This window comes from Herpailurus yagouaroundi, unplaced genomic scaffold, assembly GCF_014898765.1.
Source record: "Herpailurus yagouaroundi ecotype Mexico unplaced genomic scaffold, PumYag 190, whole genome shotgun sequence".
In the NCBI taxonomy this organism is placed as follows: Eukaryota; Metazoa; Chordata; class Mammalia; order Carnivora; family Felidae; genus Herpailurus; species Herpailurus yagouaroundi.
The window spans coordinates 4613586-4633631 of NW_024412421.1; the positions used below are offsets into that span (position 1 = coordinate 4613586).

Sequence of the window (20046 nt, forward strand, 5' to 3'; positions counted from 1 at the left end):
GGCTCGGCGCGCCCGGGCGTCAGTCGGGCCGCGGCGACGGCGGCAAGAGCGCGTCCCGGCGCCGCCTCGGGCTCCGCTCGGCTCGGGGTTTCTCCGGGAGGAGGAGAGCGAGGCGAGGCGCGGCGAGCCGCCGGCCCCGCGGACCGGGCGCATGGCTTAGGGACGCCCCCGCCCGCCGCGCCCCCAGCATGGGGAAACTTCACTCCAAGCCGGGTCAGTGTCCCCGCCCGCGCGCCGGCCCCCTGGCCCCGGCCGTCCTCGTCCCCGCGATTGCTAACTCTCTGCCTCTCCTTTCTTTCCGGCTCCCGCCGCCGCCGCCGCCGCGCGCGATGTGCCTGCAGCCGCCGTGTGCAAGCGCAGGGAGAGCCCGGAAGGTAGGGGCGCGCGGGGCACCGACCGGGGGGATGGACGGGGAAGCACCGCGGACGGCGGCGGAATGGCCTAGCTCGCGGGATCTTATTACCAGGGCCACCCCCCCCCCTACTCCGGCCACCAGTTTCACAGACCCCCCCCGGGGGCGCCCTTTTTGCCCCCCCCCCCCCTTTCCTGTTCCATCCACCCGCTCCTCTCCGTCCTGTGCTCTCTCTTCTGACCCCCAAGCCCTCCTCTCGCCGTCCCCGCCCTCCGCGCTCACTGCGCCCCCTCTTCAGACTCCTAAGCCCCTTCCCCCAAGATTCTGCCCCCTCTCTTTCCGGCCCTCAGCCCCTTCCCCCGAGATCTGGGCTCTTGCGCGCGCTGCTTCCCTCTCCTCACCCTCCGTTTCCCTCTTCCCCTCATCCCGTGCTCACTGCACCCATCTTCTGATCCTCACCCCTCTCCTCCGCAGTCGCGGCCTCCGGCGCTCGCTCTTCTGATCCTCAGACCCTTCCTCCGGGGTGCTGCTCCCCCTTCGCGCACCCCGTTAGGTCCCTGCTCCTGGGGCTTCGCTGGACCCCTTTTCTCCTGATTACCTGCGTCCCTTTCTCGGATTGTGTCCCGGCTCTCAACTCCCTCCTGGCCCCCGCTGCCTCTGCCGCGCCCACTCGCCCTGCTCTCTCGGGTAACTTTTCGCCCAGGGGCCAGACTCAGGGGGCTTCGTGTCTTCCCCGCCCCAGGTGACAGCTTCGCCGTGAGCGCCGCCTGGGCTCGGAAAGGCATCGAGGAGTGGATCGGGAGGCAGCGCTGCCCCGGCGGCAGTTCTGGGCCCAGACAGCTGCGGGCGGCGGGCACCGTTGGCAGAGGAACCCGGGTACGATCCCCTCCTACGCTCCTTTCAACCTCAGAGACGGGCCTCCTTACCCACCCACCCCAACTTTTAGCACCCTCTTGGCACAGCTTAAGTCCAGAAGCCCCTTCTCAGCTGCCCCTGCCCCCTAACATGACCCTGTACCCCCATGTCTTGGGGAACCTTAGAGGTGGCACAGGTGATGCAGTCTCCTGCCCAGCTGGGGAAAGAGGGCTGTTTGGGGGGAAGGTCCTAGGTGATGAGGTGGTACAGGTCCAGTCTGTGGGGAATCTTGTCTGTGCTGGAGGGATTTGGGGGCCTGCTCTGACTTCTTGCCTTGTTTCTGCGCCAGCATTCAAAGGTGGATCTGGAGGGGGGGGGGGCTAGTAAGACAGGGAAGGCATGAAGGAGGGGTGTCTGGGTGGAGGGCAGGACTGTGGTGGCCTCCAAATGTGTTCCAAGTGTCTGTGGTGTTCATCAGTACCATCTGCCCAGGAACCCCAGTAGAAAGGGCTGTGATCTGGGTAGCAGAGTTTGGGGGGCACTGAGACCTGGTAGGTAGGTTTGGGGGGCACTGAGACCCCGTCATTTGGCCCACAGGGAGAGAGAGGGTCTCATTCCACTGCAGCCCGGGCCTTGCCCCGGTAGGTCCCCGAGGCTGGAGTTGTTCCTGGGGGAGCAGTAGACGTGACAGGGGAGCGAGTGAGTCAGGCCTCAGCTCCTGGCCTGGGACTGGTGTTCACAGATGTCCTGTGAGCTCTGGAACTCTGCACGGGGCTTTCAGATGGTCTGCGTGGAACTCGAGCAAGCCAAGGATCAAAGGATCAATCAACTTTTTGATGTGACATTTAATTTTTTTTTTTTTTTTTTAACTTAGAGGGGGAACAGACTGAGTCTCAGGTCTGGTTAGTTCTTTGGTCTCGTCCATGGGCTAGGGAGGGGCCTGGGGAGTCTTTGGAGGTGTGCGTGTGTTTCCGGGCGGTGGCACCTGGGCTCTTTGCAGCAGCCCCGTCGCAGGGGGCCGGTGTTGGGAGGTGAGCCTGTGGATAAAGTCGACTCTTGTCATACTTCTTGTATGAAGTAACCTCTGGGTCTGGGAGAAGCCCCCGCCTCCTCCTCTGGTGGCTCGCTTTAGCTGGGGGCTTTCTCTTCACCATTTTTCTTCATCTGTTGGCTGGGCTGGAATTGGAGCTGCTCTCCCCTAGGAAAGGTCAAAACTTGGTGGGTGGGGGGCACTGCGGTTGGGGCCCTTGAGAAACAGAGCCACAAACTTCCCTTTCTTCCCCCAGCGTTTATAGTTTTTGATCTACTTACTTATTTAAAGCCCAGTGAAAATGATCCGATTTAGCCCTATGAACAAATGCATTTGTAGCTCAAGACAGAGGCCAACTGAGTGGATTTCCATTAATCAAGTTTTGGGTTTTTTCAGCCTGTTTATTTTTACAAAGTATTCCTGCAGAATGACATTTATTTGCAGTCCCCCCCCCCCCCCTTTTTTTTTTTTTTTCCTTTCCTCAACTGCCAGGCAGCTTGCTCCATGCTTTAGGGGAAACTTGAAATACAGCGAGGGCTTACTTCAATTGACTTTTATCTTCAAAGCCATAACAAATGTTACCCGCATGTTTTTGGTGGGTCTCCTTGGCATCCAGTCCTGGAGGATGGGAGGGAGGAGGAAGGAAGGAGAGGAAAACAAAAGTCTGTCGTTTTTAATTAAATAGTAGTGTTCCCAGCAAGAGGAATGTGAGCCAGTAAAAGTTGCCATTGGGGGAAATGAGGGATGGGTGGGGAGGGGGCCCCAGCTTAAGTCTGTGGCTTTGGTGAAGTCACGGAATTTTGTTGCCTGGTTTCTTCCCCCAGCTGAGGACAGCGTGGGGGTGGTGCTTGCCCCCTCCCTTCCTCGCCCCCCTCTCTCGGAGAAACACTGAGGGGTCATTAGTGTTTGTTCAAAGCACTTTTGAAGATGTGAGACACAGAGCCATCAGCGTGACATATGTTAGTGGTGGCGGAGGGTGGGCCCCGCCATCCAGGATATTAAGGGGAGGAAGCCTCTGCTTCTTTGGGAGTTATGCTTGGTGACTAGGGTCCAGACACCTGCGTTCCTATCAGTCCCTGGCCCAGCCACCGCATCTGCAGAGCGGGGGCTGGGGATCCCACCCTGGGAGAGGTCAGGGTAAGCCCAAACGTGTAGGCCTGCATGGTGGGGGCCTGTGCAATGATTTCAGGTGGTGCCTCGAGGAATGTTTGTTATCTTAATAGTGAAGCGCTGCTTTTCCCAGGAAAGGTAGTAACTAGGACATCAACCCCCCGATTTCACGGATATTATCGCTTAGGATGAAGCTAAATTGAAAGAGAGCGGTGAAAGTTGATTCCGGGAAAAATATTAAGTACAAGTGGTCAAAGTCGTGACTTGTGGAAACAGGATGCTCAGAGTTTGGGAAACACCGAGAAATGGTAAGTAAGACAGCAGTGAGCAACCTTTGTCCAGTTTAATTCCCATGATTCCCAGTGGCACAGAAAGGGTTCTTCCATTAGCGCAGCGGGAGGTAGGGTGTGGGCTCCAGAGTCTGCCGGATTCCAGGGGCTGTCAGAGGTCCCCCCACCAGCTCCAGGCCCGGCTTGGTGGTGGCCTCTGTCTTCACTCCTTCACATGGCCTTTCACCAGAGTGGCTGGAAACATATTAGTGGTTCATCCAAGTAGCATTATTATTGTTGCGATGAGAACTAATTATTAAGTGCCACGTGTATGTCAAGTACTTTGCTTACATTATCTTACTCCTCCTTATAACCCTATAAAGTTGCCAGCCGGCTTGTGTGAACTCTGTCTTTCTCCCTTTCTGGAGCACTGTCTAGACCACAGAGGCCACGTGTGGTAAAGCCCTGTGCTGGACCATCTGCCCCGAGGGCGCCACGCTTCATGTCCAGAGAGATGGCATGCTGACTCGCTGCTGAGTACTTTGGGAAGAGGCAGGCTGTGGGGCAGGCGGAACGGGCCCCTGCTTGCCGTCTTCCTCCCTGACCGGGCCTGAGTAGCTTAGTAAATGTTCAGGGTGGGTCCCGGTTGCATGCAAGGTCCTGGGATGTGAGAGGGTGACCTCGCTGGCACCAACCTAAGCCTGACCTCCCGAATACAAAAATAAATGAGGTCAGGCTCTGCCACCAGAGCTGGTCACCTTGTATAAGCCATTTTACCTAAGCTCATCTGCAAAATGGGTATAATAACATTCCCATCCCTGGCAGGGTTATGGCAGATGACTCCTCAAAGAGCTCAAAAGCGAGAAAGGTACCGGGAGGTTTGCTGAGGCACCGGTGGGGGTGGAGACGGGAGCCCAGATTACAAATCCAGAGGTTTCCCACCTCCCCTGCCTGGCCATACCATATAGAAGCACGTGGAGGGACACAGGCTAAGGCCGGGGCTTCTGCTCTGTCTGTGGGTACATGACAAACTTCAAGGAAACTGGAGCTCAGAGGAGAAAAGTGATGAGAAATAGGAGGTGTCCACGTTACGAGTGAAGAACAACAAAGCGAACAGTTTATATGCCAGACAACAATGTGCTAACCAATTAGAAATTTACATAAGCATAACCTCAAAGAGATAAAGAAGGATAGTGAAACATGAAGCTACCACAGGCGGTTACAAAAGAGAACCAATTGGAACTACTGGGTCTGGAAAATGTAATATAATATAATGAGCGAAGTAAAAAAGCTCGGTAGGTGGAAGGAACAGCTTAATGGACCCAGAGAGCCTGATAGGAAAACACCTGGAGAAGCAGAATCTGCTCCCGCGGCGTGTACATGCGAGAGCATACGTGAGTGTGGATGACCAGATTTAAGGCGGTCCCCTCCCCACCTGCCCCCACCCGCCCCGCATTTGGCCCTTTTGTTCTTTTATGGCAAAACTGCCTGAAGAAACCGGCTGAGAGCCGTGGTGCCGGTCGGCCTGCCTCTGGATCGAAGGTGGCTGCCAGGAGGGCTGCTAATTTGATTAGGGGGCACCTAGCACATTTTGATATTGGGGGACGATTGGGAGGGTGCAGGCCGGGCTGGAGCCCGCGGGGACTTGTGCGGATGGGTGATGGGGTTGGAGGCTGGCTCCTGGCCCAGCTGCTGCCCGAGTTGCCGGATTCCAGGGGAATTACCCTTGAATGATACCAGTTGGCACAATTAAAAGGCCCCATGTCTTCACCATATGGAAAGCGTTAGGCCTCCTTACGTGGTTTCAAAGCTATGTGCCGGGAGGTACACTTGACATTTGAGGTAAAGCATAAATTAAATATTTGGTGTTTCAGAATTAAAAGATGATTTGCTTTGAGGCTGGTGGAGGCCTCTGGGCCTCCACTTGCTGGCATCTTTGGGTTCTCCATGGAGGGTCTCCTCTGTCCGTGGCACCCGGGTCTTCAGAGCCCCACCTGGCAGCTTTCTTTACCCCTGGGGAGCAGGGAGGAGAGACTGGGGAAGTCTGAACTGGGCAGGGTGCTGGGGGGGGGGGGCGGCTTCTGGTTTCCAGTAGGGCTTGGGTCCCTCCGGGTGGTGCCGGGGGTGGGCGAGGGCGTCATACTCTGAAGGCTTAAACGAATCTCTGTGATGTGGTCTCTGGGAGACTTCGAGGAGCGTCTCATCCTGCCTTCAAAACTCTTCTTCTTTGAGAAGAAAGTTCCCCTGGGCCAGGCCGGTGCGTGTTGTGTTTCCTTGAATTCAGGAAGAGCCCCTCTTTCAGGACGTCAGCTATTAATTATGATTAATAATGAATTGTTATTATTAACTCCCTAGCTGTACCAGGCATCGAGGACATAGTGGCACAGAAAAGAGATGTGGCACCTGTCCTCCTGTGGCTTCTAGTCTAAGAGAGGAGACAAAAAATCCACACATAAGCAGCCAAATTAACAGGCAGCAGGCCTTGGGAGAAGCTGTGTGAGTGACATTCGAGCAGAGACCGGAAAGGCCGTGAGGAAGAGGGTGTGGGAGCGGCAGGTTGGTTTTTGCGCAAGGAGTAGCCGACCGAGGCCCCGGGCTTGCTATTGTCCCTGAGAACTGGGTGGTGTTTGGGTTGGGATGGTGGACCCCAAGGGGCTCGCAGCCTGTGGGGACTACAGATCTCTCCTGGTGCTCAGTCTTTCTGAAGAGCCCTGTGCGGGGCGCCTGGGTGGCGCAGTCGGTTGGGCGTCTGACTTCAGCCAGGTCACGATCTCGCGGTCCGTGAGTTCGAGCCCCACGTCGGGCTCCGGGCTGACAGCTCAGAGCCTGGAGCCTGTTTCCGATTCTGTGTCTCCCTCTCTCTCTGCCCCTCCCCCGTTCATGCTCTGTCTCTCTCTGTCCCAAAAATAAATAAATGTTGAAAAAAAAAAAAGATTTGAAGAGCCCTGTGCGTGAGTGGCTCTTGGCATGTTTGAGCCACCCGCCCCCCTGGACAGGTATGTGGGGTGGAACCGGGTGGGTAGTCAGTGTGCCCCCCGCCAGCCATTAGCTTGCCCCTTAGATGTGATTAATGTGGATCGTCATGGACGTGGGGACTTGGGGGCTTTACTCCGCCTGTTTGGATGGATTCATTGCCCCTGCTACCCTGAGGGGAGAGGAGGGGCGCCTGTAGGGCCGGAAGCCCAGTTGTGGGGGGATAGAGGGGACCTGAGGGGTGGGATTGGATTGGCTGCTCAAGGCAGAGAGAGGCACCCCACGGGCTAGGGGACAAGAGCCAGGGACAAGCCAATCCCAGAGAACGGTTGTGAGCCTGTGCCTGAGGGTAGAGGGTCCCTTGCCTTGGTTTACCAGATGTGTCTGAGGAAAGGGAGTGCCGAGGAACCCTGTGGTCAAGGGGCCAGTGCCCTGGCCAAGAAGAGATCTGCTACCTCTGGTGAGCCAGGCACCCCCCCCCGCCCCCCCGCAAGTACTAGCTTGGGGGGTGCTTATAGTCTCACTTGCTGGCTGTGAGTTCCCAGTGTGCTTCGATTTAGAAACTTTTGGAATTTTTAGGTCGCTTGTTGGATTCCAAAGCAGGCGCTTCCGGCTGCCTCCCTGACTTCCCTTTTCTTTTTCACTCACACATGTTCTTTTTGTGGCTCTTGTCTCTCACAGACATTCTTTCTCTTCCTCTCGCTCTCTCTCTCCCCCTCCCCTCCCCTCTCCTCCGCCCTCTCCTCCTCTCCCCCTCTCCCCGAGGTAGGAAAAAATTCAGACTCTCACAAACAAAATATCTGCCATTCCATCTGAGGGAGAACTGAGGCAGGAGCCCAGAATATCCTGGAAGAAACGCCAGAGAGAGCTGAAGGCCTCAGTTGTTTAATCTGGAATCTTTGATGTCACCGGGCTCCGTTTATCCTGGGAGGCTGCCTGCCTCTTTAGGGCTGGCTTCAGACTCTCCGCATGAAGAATGGCCTAGAGCCTTCAGGGGCTGGAGGAAAAGCCTGATCGCTCCCCGAAGGGCAGGCCTGATGATGCTGCCCCCTCCTGCCAAGCCCAGGTGGGGTGGAGAACCTTTTCCAAACAAGCACTTCCAGAGACATAAGTAATTCTTTGATAACTTCGCGGGGAAGCAGAGGGGGCCCTTTATCCATGTGGGCAGCAGTCACAGGGCTTTGCAAGGAAAAGCTCAGGTCCCTCCGTGGGTCATCCCTGGCCCCAGAAAGGCGGCTCTGCCTACCCGGGCGTGCCCCGGGTGTGAGTTTGTTTAGAGGGCTCCAAGGAATTGGTCTGGGCTTCACTTTCCATACGTGTGGAGCCACGTGGGTGGCGCCCTGTGTGCGTGGCCTTGTGTGTGGCTGCTGCCTTTCAGAGGACCCAGGGGTCCTGGGGGGTGGTGGGAGGGGGCTTCGCAGTGGTGTGGCCCCTCCTCCCTCCTCCAGGCCTCAGGTTTTCCAGCTGAGAAGTAGGATAAAATTATTTATTATTATTTAGCAACTATGAATGCATTTTATTCAAGTCGGTCCTGCATCTATGCCTTAGATGTTGAGTACCTGTTTTAGGCCAGGTATACATTTGCTCTGCCAGTAGAGCTGGTACTTGGTTCACGGACTGTATATACTCCAGTAGGAAAAGGAAACTAGTTTTAAAAACAAATGACACAATTGAAGTTGTGATTCGTACCTCACAGGAGGAGTACTGGATGCTTTGAGAACATGGATTCGGGATCAGAGTGAATCTGGGTGGCCGTTCATTCCCTAGGTGTTCGAGTGTGCTTACGATGTCGTGGAAACTGGGAAGCATAAGGCTCGGTTCCCGCCTCCCCTAACCTCGAGTTTAGCGGAACTAAACGTTCATCTTTGCCTCCCGTCCGTTTTTCTTATCTTATTGCATTGGTTAGAATCCCCTTTACTGTTTAATAACTGCTGTGTATCAAGTTCAGAAAGCTTTTTTTAACTCCTGGCTTGCTAATATTTTTGAAACCGGGAATAATGATTGAACTTTGTCAAGTGCTCTTGGGGCGTTCTCATCCTTTGCTAATGTGATAGATGATTCAGATGCGTGATTTACATCACTAGACTTCCTCGTGTTCAACTTCCTTTGCATCCCTAAACTCCATCTTTCTTCGTCATGAGACATTGCTGTTTTAAAATGTTGCTGCATTGGACCTGCTGATATTTTCCTCTGGATTTTGCATCGGTACCCATGTAAGATGGGTTCATAGTTTGGGAAGGTGGATACTGCACAATGGAGACAATGTTAGCGGAGTGTTGGAGGACACTCTGGGGGCTCTGAGAGTCTGGAGCAGGGAGCGCCAACTGGCCTTGGGTAAGAGGTGGCCTTGGAGGAGCTGTGATTTAGGCCCAGAGGTGAATCGCGGAAGGGGTGGTGGAGAGCAAGGCAAGGGGAAGGGCCGTGTAATAGTTGTAAGAATGTCTGCTAGATGGGCCAGCAGCGAGTGAGAAAGCCTTGGAGTCTAGAGGGCGGTTCATTTGAGATGCTGATCGCGGTTCATTTGGCTGAGGAGGGATCACCTTCTGGGCCCGGGGGCCTTCTCAAACACGTTATGGACCTCAGTGCTTGTCTAGAGGGGAGGCAAGTGGCGGGCCCTAAGTGAGGGGCCAGCGGGACAGAAGTGGGGGAGTGCTCACGCAGGGGGAAGAAGGAATGTGGAGACCGGTTCTCGGTTGTAAAAATACCGTGGAGGGTAAAGAGGAGTCAAGTGACTGTATCTTCTGGGCTCAGTGAGAGATTCTGGAATGTCTGCATTGGTTCAGGCATGACACTTGGTTCTCAGAGGATATCCAGGGGGCCCTTGAGGAGGCCACCGGCAGCTGGAGGACCAGGAGTAGGAGAGCAGGACGCTTCAGCAAACTGGTCGAAGGGGGTCGGCTTCCTGGGGGCACAGAGCAGCGTCGAGGAGGGCAGGGAATGGACGGGGCTGGGGATAGCAATAGAAGAATCAACTCCAGGCCTCAGTTCCCTCATCTGTAAAGCGGGGATGGTGAAGGTACCTGCTCCACAGGGTGCTTTTGTGGGGACTCAAACTGCAAAATGGTTCTAACTGCCTGGCACGTAAGTAAGTGCTCAGTACAAGTTATAAGGCCATCAAGAGGCACCGGGCTTTGGAGATTTGGGGAGGACTTTTTGAAGGAGATGGCCTGTGAGGAGGGCTCTGAAGGATTTTGAGGCTGAGGGCAGGGGTCAGAGTTGAAAAGGGAAGAGAAGTCATATTAATGAGCGCAGCAGGCTGGGTGGAGACCAGCGGGAGGGGTGGGGGCTGGTGGCCCCTGAGGGGCACCCGTCCTGTCTCAAGGGGGCAGCACCCCTCAGCTCCAGCCTGCTGACCAAGGTGTGGGAATGTGGCCCTGGCCCTGCCTTCTGATCATGAAGAGAATCCAGCCATCTGGGCTTTTTTTTTTAAGTTTATTTATCTATTTTGAGAGAGAGAGAGAGAGAGAGAGAGAGAGGGAGGGAGAGCAAGCATAAGCAGGGGAGAGGCAGAGAGAGAGGGGGGCAGAGAATCCCAAACAGGCGCCGCGCTGTCAGCACAGAGCCTGATGTGGGGCTCAGACTCAGGAACCGTGAGATCACGACCTGAGCTGAGGTCAAGAGTCGGGTGCTTAACCGACCGAGCCACCCAGGTGCCCTCCAGCTGTCCGGCTTTTTATGTGAAATCATTCTGATTTAAAGAGATTATCATCAACCGAATACCGTTTTTAGAAAATAGTTTCTTTGGGCGGGCCCGGGCAGCTAGACTTGGCCTGTTGCGCCCTGGCCTGTGAGATGAGACGTCCGTGGGGTACAAGTGTGTTCCTGGTGATAGCGTATACGCACAGGTCTTAGGCTTTACGTGCAGCTTTTGCACGTGTTGTTCCCCCGTATGGTGCAGGTGAGAGGTGGGCTCAGCAAATGGAAGTCCTGGGTCCAGCCTTGCAGAGCTGGATTTGGGCTGCGTCTGAGCAGAGAGTGCAGCCCAAGCGAAGGCTGGGTGCTGGGGAGTCGGGGACAGTAGGTTTCAGTTTGGCCGAACGCTCTGGGAGGAGCAGGTGGGGGTGAGCACAGAGAGATGTGGTTTGGGCCGCTTGGTGGACAGCTCTGGTCCATATTTCAAGCTTGCTTTGGTTTTCCTGACCTCCGTTAGACCCGCCGTCTGGTTCGGGCCCCTTTGTGCTGAGGCCCGGCGTGTGCGCAGAATAGGTGTCGGAGGTGTGACTTTCGGAATCAGACTCTCTGGGTCCGAGTCCTAGCTGCGTGTCTCCCCAGCCGGGTGGCTCGTCTCTGGTCCTCAGTTTTTACATCCGTGGGATGGGGCGAGTCCTGGCTCCTAGCTCATGGAGTTGTTCTAAGAACGAGATGAGTTAGTTCCTCTTGGCAAATCAGGGAGAGGAAAGCAGGTGTCTCTTCTCTTACAGCTTTCCGGTGTCACTTGCTGATGATCGCCCGCGTGTGCGCTGCACGTGATGCGGAAAAGAGCAGGCCGTGGTGGGCCAATAAGGAGCGGGGGAGGGGTACAGCGTGAGAGGGAGAGAGAGAGAGACTCCTAAGCAGGCTCTGCACTGTCAGCACAGTGTGGGGCTCGAACTCACCAACCGTGAGATCGTGACCTGAGCCGAAACCAAGAGTCGGACGCTTAACCGACTGAGCCACCCAGGCGCCCTGATTTTATTTTTTTGTTGATCTCGCCTTTCTGGCTGGATGGGAGGTAGGGGAGAAGCCTCTGGAGCTGATTGGCTGGCCTGCTGTGTGCTGCCCGGGGCCCCCGGCCGCGAGTACTGCTCTGGGGCCCTGGAGAGGCTGGGGCAGAGCATAAAGGGCCCCTGTTGCCTTCAGGCCACAGGTAAGGGCTGGGGAAGACCAGAGCCTCCCAAGTGGACTCAGGCCCAAGGATGTTTTTCTAATTCCAGAAGGCTACGCATGCTGGCAGGCCCCTCACACAGAGGCTTTGGCTTCCAGCAGCTCCCCTGAGTGGGTCTGGGGGTGCTGCTGAGGGATGCCACGGCCAGTCTACACCTGGCTTCTCGAGGGAGCCCGGTTACAGGGCAGTTTTTGACCTAAACTCTGTTATTTTACCCTTCTCCCCCCCAGTGATCTAGAGCGACTTCAAAAGCAAAAAGAGGATGTAAGAAAACTACAGACCAGGAATGAAGTTGCCCTTTTAGTGGGCACTGGGGACTCCCTTCTTGTTCCTTTGCCCTGGAAATTCCGAAGAGCCTGGTGCCTCGGTTGGTCTTGGCACGTGCCTCCGTTTTCAGTGTTCTGTGGCTGTAGCCTCAATGGGGCTCCTAAGTGCTCAGTATATTCTGCACCCCATGCTGAACCATCTGCTGTAGGTCAGGCCCTGAGCCAGGCGCTGTTCTTACCACTCAGTTCTCACAGCGCCATTGTAAGGCAGGTACTGGGATCGTCCCCATTTTACTGCCGGAAAAACTGAGGCTCGAAAGGAGTCTCCCTCCTTGCCCAAAGTCACTCGGTGTGGAAGTGGAATCTTGCTCCAGCAAGATTCAAATTCAGGTTAATCTGGTTTTAGAACTGCCTTAAATCGTTATAGAGGAGATTTTTTTTTTCCCCCTTAAGCTGTATGTGATAATCCCCTTCGTGGCTCATGAAATCAATTTAGTGACCAGCATTAAAAAAAAAAAAAAAAAATAGAATAAAAACAAGAGAGAACAATGACCAGAGTGAGAGGAAATACTGCTCTGTGTAACTTTGTGTTTAGTTTGTAGGCATGGATATTCATGTCTATTGATAATAGATGGATAGCTAGATCAATCTAGGTCTCTGTATATCTACATACACATCTATACTCTAATCCATATATAGGGAGGCCCATTCTAAAATGTAATTCTTACTGTGGGTTGAGGTGTTAGGAGACACTGATGTTTGGTCACTGGTACAGATTCTGAGCCTGGATACCCTAGGCCAGCTTCTTACTAAATGTGTGACCTTGGGCAAGTTCCCTAACCTCTCTGCACCAAAGTTTTCTGTCTCAGCTTCAGGGTCTTTCGGTTTGCTGACTTTCTGGTCACAACAGATTCTCCCAGGATTGCCAGGGGTGCTCTCTTGCCCACCTACTCCCTTTGCTTAGGGCATGAAGAGAACGAGGCGTCGTTTGCGGGCCCCCACGTCCTCCTCCTGAGAAACCAACCTCTGAGCAGCAGCTGCATCCTGCAGGAACACATGGCTGAATCTTTAGGGTCTGGACAGAGTACTATGTTGTACGATTTGCTTAACATTATGCACTTTGGGATGGACCAGGTAGGGGCAGCTTGTCTGTGGCTCCACGTGGCATAGTTGGGGTGGCTCAAGCAGCAAGGGGCCAAGAATTCCACTTGGGTCATATGTCCGGGGCCTTAGCTCCCTTCCACGTGGCCTCACCACATGGTTAGCTTGGGCTCCCTCAGAGCATGGCGGTCCCAGGGTAATCTGCCTCCCTACATGGTGGCGGCCTTCCCGGGAGTGCAGAAGTGGGAACTGCCAGGCCTTCTGAAGGTTTGGGCCCCGGAACTGGTGACCCCACGTTCTCCTTGTTAAAGCAGGTCACAGGTTTAGCCCAGGTTTAGGGGAAGGGGCAAAAATACTGGGAGGTGGGATTTCTTGGGGGCCACGAAGGTAGTCTTGCAGAGAGGATGTGTCTTCTGGAGAGAAACTGCCCAGTGGCTGAGTAGGAAAAAGGACTTCAAGGTGTCCATTGGACTTAGGAACCTGCTGCTCACAGCTGGGTGTGGCGGGAGTTTGTCTTGGCAGAATGACAGCAGAGGCAGGACAGGCCTGGGTCATGAGGGGACTGGGGAAGCCTTGCACGTGAGCCGAGCACATACTCGTGAGAACATCCTGGGTTGCGTTATTTGCAAGAGTGAAAAATGTGTAATGACTCAGATATCCATCACCGGGAGACAAGCTAACAACAGACCATGGGGTAGCTGGGTCACGGATTTCTCTACAACTGGTAAAACCAGGGTGAGTTAGGGTGGGCAGTGGGCTGACGGGAAGGAGGCCCTGAAAGGCTCCTGAACGAGCAAAGCAAGAACAAAACGTAAGTATAACGGGGTCCCGTTTTTGCGGGATGCAAAAATCTATTCAGGCCTGTGTCTGTCTGTTTACAGGTGCACAGAGAAGGATCTGGAAGGATACACTGCCAAAGGCTGCTTCCCTAAGGATTGGGGTGGTGGGGGGTGGTGAGGAGAGAAGGAATTTCACTTTTCACGTTATACGTTTCTACATTGTTTGATTTTTTTTTTTTTTCGGTCCAATGAGCATGGGCTACTTTTGCATTTTTCAAAAAGCCAATACATTTTAGAAGAGAATGAGAGATGAGAAACGGATCCCATGTGCGGGAACTCTGTGGAGAAGATTTGCTGGAGAGGGTGGAGAGGGAAGATGGTGGGGGGAGGGGGGGATGTGGGGTTGGGAAGGGCGCAGGGCACAGCCTAGGACCATCTGCATCAGAACCTCCCGCGTGCGGTCTGAGATGTGGAGAACTTGGGTCTCCCTCCCCCTGGATGCTCTCTGAATCCGAGCCTCTCTGTATTGGCCGACACCTGTCCTGGCCTGGACCCTGTAGGAAGGGCAGCTGGGGAAGGGCTGAAGGGGGAGGGCTGAGGCGGGGAGGGCACTGCCCATCTGGAGGGCTGGAGGGGTGGAGAAGGGGGCACAGTCCCTGACTCCTGACGAGCTCAGTCAATGGTTCTGTTTCTCTCTGTGCATTTCCGCACGGCTGTGGCTCTGTAAACCTATACGTGGGCTTAGAGCTTTACTGGCAGTTATGATACCTGGCCTTTCTTTCAAGACCTGCCAGGACCCTCGATTTATAACTGGAAGGAAGGAGATGTTAAAAGGACCTCAAGACTAATGCCGTCCGGGAGAACTTTCTGTGTTGATGGTGATACTCTGTGTCTGCACAGAGGAATCATTAGCCACCTGTGGCCGTTGAGCACTGGGGATGTGGCTTCTGTGACTAAGGAACGGAATTTTAACTATATCGTATTGGAATTAATTTAAATGTAAATGTAAATAGCCACATAAGGCTAGCAGCTTCCTCATGGACAGCGCAGCTCTGGACCAATGGAGAAAATCCTGTGCTCCAGCACATCAGGCTGACGCCACCCTAATTGGGGAGGGTCAAAGGGGTTATTTGCAGCAGGTGGTGGTGGAAAGAGCTCTGCCCCCAGAAAGCGCTGCTCTGCGGAAACCCTTCTTGGGGTCTTTCCAGACCCTGCTCCTTGGAGGCATGGCTTCCTTCAGCCTTGGAGGGCCAATGCTTGGCCACTGCTGCATGGGGGATGGGAGAGATCGTGGGGTCCTTCCAGGTGGGTGGGTTGGAGCATCTTCTCCTGGTGTCACAGATCAGGGCTTCCTGGCCTTCTTAATCTGCAAGGGCCTTCTTGACATCTTGCTTCCGGGGCTCTTAGGCGAGGACTTGCCTGCTTGGCTCTGGTGTGCGGAGCTGGGAGGCAAAACCCACTCCTGGGGCAGGTGCCAAGAGGGGCCATCTTTTCTCCAGGAGGCAGGGCCAGAGCCCTATGGTCTGCAAAGCCTTCCTCGCAGTCATTTGTCAGGCATTTAATGTTTCCAGAACGGAGGAAACTAAAGCCAGACTGCAGAGTCCACCGGGCAGGTTTTGCGTGGCCCGGCACCGTGTCTCAGGGCCTTTTGCTCCAGAAGCGTCTGCCAGGTGGATGAGGCTCAGACGGGCTCACGGCTTGGTCAGGGGGTGCACGGCCCCAGAGGGCCAGGAGTTAGGGTCCGGTCCACACCCCCTTGCACAGAGCCGTGCTGCTCTGAGCCCTTGAAGAGAGCCTCTGCTCACGTCTCCCCTGCCCCTCAGAGAGGGTCCTCATCTTTTTCCTTTTCGTAAATGAAGCAGTGTAAACCGAAAAGAAAAGAAAAGAAAGAAAGAAATTCAAAGTAGTAGTGAAAGTTATGTAATAAAAAGGAAGCCTCCTTGCCATCTCCACCACTGTCCTGCCAGCGCCCTCTCTCCAGGCATCTGGTTCCGGTTCCTCGAGGAGCTTCTCGCCTCGCTCTGTGCGGATGCACCCTTATCCCCGTGCAGATAGCACAAGCCCTCTTGGCCAACAGGACTGGGAAGCACTGGTGTTTGTAGGTTGATTGGAAAATGGAGTTAAGGTGGGAAATCATGAAAAAGTGATAGAGGAGACTTTGTTTTAACTTCAGTTGCCTGTCGGTAATCTTGCTTTGTTAACAGTGTATCTTGAAATCAGTCCTTATCAGTACATTTAATCTTACTGCTCCTCATGGCTCTCAAGCCTTCCATTCTAAGGATGGACCATAATTTGTTGCACTGATTCTCTATCGTTGGGCAGCTAGGTTGCTTATGGGCTTTGTGCATTTCTGCAGCTTCGCTTCTGTACACACACCTCTGCCTCGACATACACGCCCGATGTGATTTCCAGGTGTGACTCTACCATTTTTCGGGCAAAGCCAGAGTTTCTCCCCTGGGCTAATATTTTCAAAATTCAGGGGGACAGCAGCTTCAGGGGTGGGGCAGGGGGTTGTTGTGGTTAAGTCAGTATAACCTTTCTTGGGGTGGCTTAGTCAGGATCCCTTGGGTTTTAAACCCACTCCACTGTTTCGTACGCAGGCGTGTTATTGGCCTGTGTTAACTCCAACTCCAGAGAGCTCCAACTCTGTCCCGGGTCTGTGGTCTGTGCCTTGCTCTGCTTTTCTTGGGCTCGGCTTTGTTCTCAGGCAGACTCTCCCCAGGTGGTGGCAGTTTGGCACCCAGTGCTCCGGGCTGCTGTTCCAGGCTGGAAGAGGATGTTTCAGCTAAAGCCCAAGCTGGGCTCCCATTGTTTTGACTTGGCTCACAAGCCTATCACAGAACCATGCCTCTGCCTCTGATGGTCCTGGGTCACGTGGTCATCCTGGAGTGGGGGGCTGGGATCAGCCCCAAACTTCAAGGGCGGGGGGTGGGGGGCGGTGGTGGGCGGTTCCCTAAAGAAACGCCTCACTGGTGCACCTGTGAGGAAAAAGCACACTGGATGGGCGAAACCAACAACATCTGTGCACCGCCTGGTCCCGGGAGTAAAACTCACTGATTGCTGCTCCTGTCAGCAGCTGGCGAGCGTGGGTGGGGACAGAGCAGACGACAATCAGCTGCCTATCTGGGGACAGCTGCTCCTGGGCCCTGGTAGTTTGCCACCTCCTCCATGCAGCCCACACGGGCCTTTCTTTCAAACCCCTAGCTTCTCTTTTGAGAGACCCTTTTGAGAGTCTGCTAAATCTGATGGTGTCATTCGCTTCACAGAAATGCTCTTCTACACCTTTAATTCCAATTTCAGGGCACCCGTAACCTCCCAGTTAAGACTCTCTGCCTAAGTTTGTATGGCTTTTTTGTTTTTAACCTCATTATTTATGTACTTTTTTCCTTACGTGGGTCTTCTCCTAATTCCAGGGACCACAGAGCTTTGGATCTGGGTTTTGGATCTGGGTTCATAGGCAGCTGTGGTGACCGTATTGACGTTGGGTCTTAATTTTCTCACCTGTAAAATGAGAGGGGGATAAAAGCGCCCACCTCTTGGAGTCGTTTTGAGGATGAAATGAAATAATGCACGTAGCAACTTAAGGCTTGGCTTGCAGTAAGCCCTCTGTAACCATGCTCTCCAACCCAGTAAGGCCGCCAAAGCTGCTGGTAGGTTCTGGAAGATTCCCGGGAAGCCCCACTCCATCTCTCGGGGGTCCAGCACAAGAGCTGGAAGGGGCTTGGTTGCTGTTTGGTGGATGAAGAGGTTCAGAGAGAACATCTCTGCTGAGGAGTCGCTGGGGGCCGACCACCTCTGTTTCTGTTTGGGAAAACTAAGGCCTAGGAGGCCTCGTGACTCATCCAGGTGTCTTGCGGCTGGTTTGGGTTCGCTGTGAGTGCCGTTACATTCTAATCTCAGGACACCCCTCGCTTATTTTAAAAACTGTGTCTCCTGCCCGCCAAGGTCAGGCCGCAGGTGACGGCTTAGCTGTGCATTAGGGACTTGAAGGAGTTCTCTGATCTCAGCAGCGCCCCGGTCCGTGGCTCCACCGCCTGCCTGGCTGAACACCAGGTCTGGGCTGGCGGGTATTGTTCTGCAGAAATGCGAACTGGTGCTTTGCTTTGAGAGTATTAAGACACAAAGTCCCTGTGGTTAACAGCAAATTAATCACAGTATTAAGGAGGGAAGGTCTGGGTAGACATGACTTCACGAGCCTGTCGTAAAGTCTGCCGCTGCCATGTTTCACTCTCCAAGATTTTTGACTTTCAGAAAAGGAACCGCAGATAGAGTTACCAAGTTTTACAGAAATATTTTTACTGGGCAGAAGATTGCTTTACGGTGAGAGCTGGTTATTTCAGGAGACAAGCAAAGAGCCCTTTATTCTCACGTTCCGTGGGAGGAAAATATTATGCTAGGAAGCCCGCTTCTTGGATGGGCCCTTGGAGAGGCTGGGCTGCATTTCTGGAATCGGGAGTGGGTGACACCAGATGGGGGTCCGGGGCGGGGAGGGGTGCTGCTGGGCAAGCACCCACCTTCTCTCACCCCTCCCCGGGCGTTTGGGGGCTTTGTTAGGCAGATGGAAGGAAGCCTAAGGTCACAGAGCAGGGAAGGGATGTGGCAGAGGTGGGCTTTGGCCTGGGGGCGCGCGAGGCACAGAGGGGAAGAAGGCGGGGTGGCGCGCCAGTGTGTGAGACCCCCGGCTGGCGAGAACGCACGCCCGGGTCAGAGCCATCTGCCATTTATCAGGTGTGTGACTCTGGGTCCACAGCGATCGGAGTGTCCTTTTTCCAGGCGCAACGTGGGGCCTCCCCAGTTATCCGGCACTCGGGCCCGGGAGGATAAAGCGAGAGGACCCACATCCGGCATTTACTCATTTACTCAATCCGTAGCGTAGCGTCCGCAGTGATTACTGGAGGCAGGGAGACTGGCCTTCCGCCCACATTCCAGAACCATCTCATCCTGCCGCTTCTTTGACCGGTGCTGTCCAGTGCAGCGGGCGTGTTTCCTGAGTCCCGAAGACTTCTGGTCTGATAACGCCCGCAGTGAGGCGTCTGAAATCTGGGCCACCCCAGCCGGTTGGAGACTTACAGGCCTCATTCCTGGAGCTGGTCAGGATTTCAGTTCACGGAAGGGACTGTTCTCTCCTGGAAATCAGGGGAAAAGATACTGGCTTGGTTGGACCCGAGGAGGATGGGTTCGACCTCCGCGGACTAAGACTTGGTTCTCCCCTTCCCCCCTTGGTATAGAAGAAGAATGCCTGCCAGAAGTTGTGTTTGTGCCTGGAGCTGCCATGTGCCTGATAAGGAGACAGCATCCTTGCCCCCTTCTTGCTTCTGACCAAAATCCCTTTTAAGTTGGGCGGTTGGCGACGGTTGATTTATTTCGTTCTCTTCCTCACCTCCCTTTCAGTATTTAGAATGTGAGGGAGAGTTTATCTTGTTCTTCAGGAGATGTATCGCTTCAGCTTTGGAATGGCATCCAAGTTTACAGAATGGAGTCTGGTGCCCAGTGCCTTCTGGTAAATATTTTGGGAAGCTGGATTCCGCTGGCATTATGGCCCGTGGGTTGGGCAGCGGGTGCTTTTCCACAGCCGGATGATTGGACCCGGGCCCTTTTTATACAATGCCCCGCGCACGGGCTACGCGCTGAGGCATCTGAGCGCCCAGAATCCCTGCCTCTCAAGGGAAACAATATTGCTTTAGCAGGGTGATTAGAACTCTGTCCACTGTGGTAACCGCAAGCTCCACACGGTTATTGAGAATGTGAGATATGGCTGGGCTGGATTGCGAATGCTTAGCAGATTTCAAAGGCTTAGTATAATAACAAAGGATGTAGAATTTGTCAACAATTTTTACATTGATTACATATAATGATAATCCTTTGAAATGACAATATTTTAGCTACATTGATGAAATTTCATTATTTAAAAAATATTTTTTAATGTTTATTTTTGAGAGAGAGAGAGAGAGACAGAGCATGAGTGGGGGAAGGGCAAAGAGACAGGGAGACACAGAATCCGAAGCAGGCTCCAGACTCTGAGATGTCAGCACAGAGCCCGATGCAGGACTCGAACCCACGAACCGCGAGATCATGACCTGAGCCGAAGTTGGACACCCAACCAACTGAGCCACCCAGGCGCCCTGATGAAATTTCATCATTAAAATTAATTTCATCGGTTTCTTTTTCTTTAATGTGGCTACTAGAAAAATTTAAAACTATATATATGTGTATATATATATATACATATACACGTATATGTATATATATATATATATATTATATATATGGCTTGTGTTTGATTCCTATCAAGCAGCATTGGTCTAGATTCTAGACCATTCTTGATGATATTGCCTCCAAGTAGGCAAAACTTGGTTCTTGGGGCAGGGGCAAACACTTGATACTCTTTATAGGTATGAAGCACAAATATACATATAGATCTACATAAATAGTTACACAGTATATTTG

The 20046-nt window shown here is 53.8% G+C and overlaps 1 protein-coding gene across 2 annotated transcripts in view; it reads left to right on the forward strand.

Annotated features, from left to right (window-relative positions):
* The first annotated feature begins 30 nt into the window (after positions 1–30).
* The window catches only part of NKD1 (NKD inhibitor of Wnt signaling pathway 1), an 83475-nt gene continuing 63459 nt past the window's right edge, over positions 31–20046 (forward strand). Inside the window, exons 1-3 of one of the 2 annotated variants that reach the window (XM_040497992.1) lie at positions 31–213; positions 342–374; positions 1095–1228. In XM_040497992.1, the coding sequence (XP_040353926.1) occupies positions 189–213; positions 342–374; positions 1095–1228 (192 nt within the window). In that variant the 5' untranslated portion in view covers positions 31–188. Of the gene's footprint in view, positions 214–341; positions 375–1094; positions 1229–3534; positions 3656–20046 lie in introns of those variants that run through there. The other variant, XM_040497993.1, reaches the window with a different exon arrangement.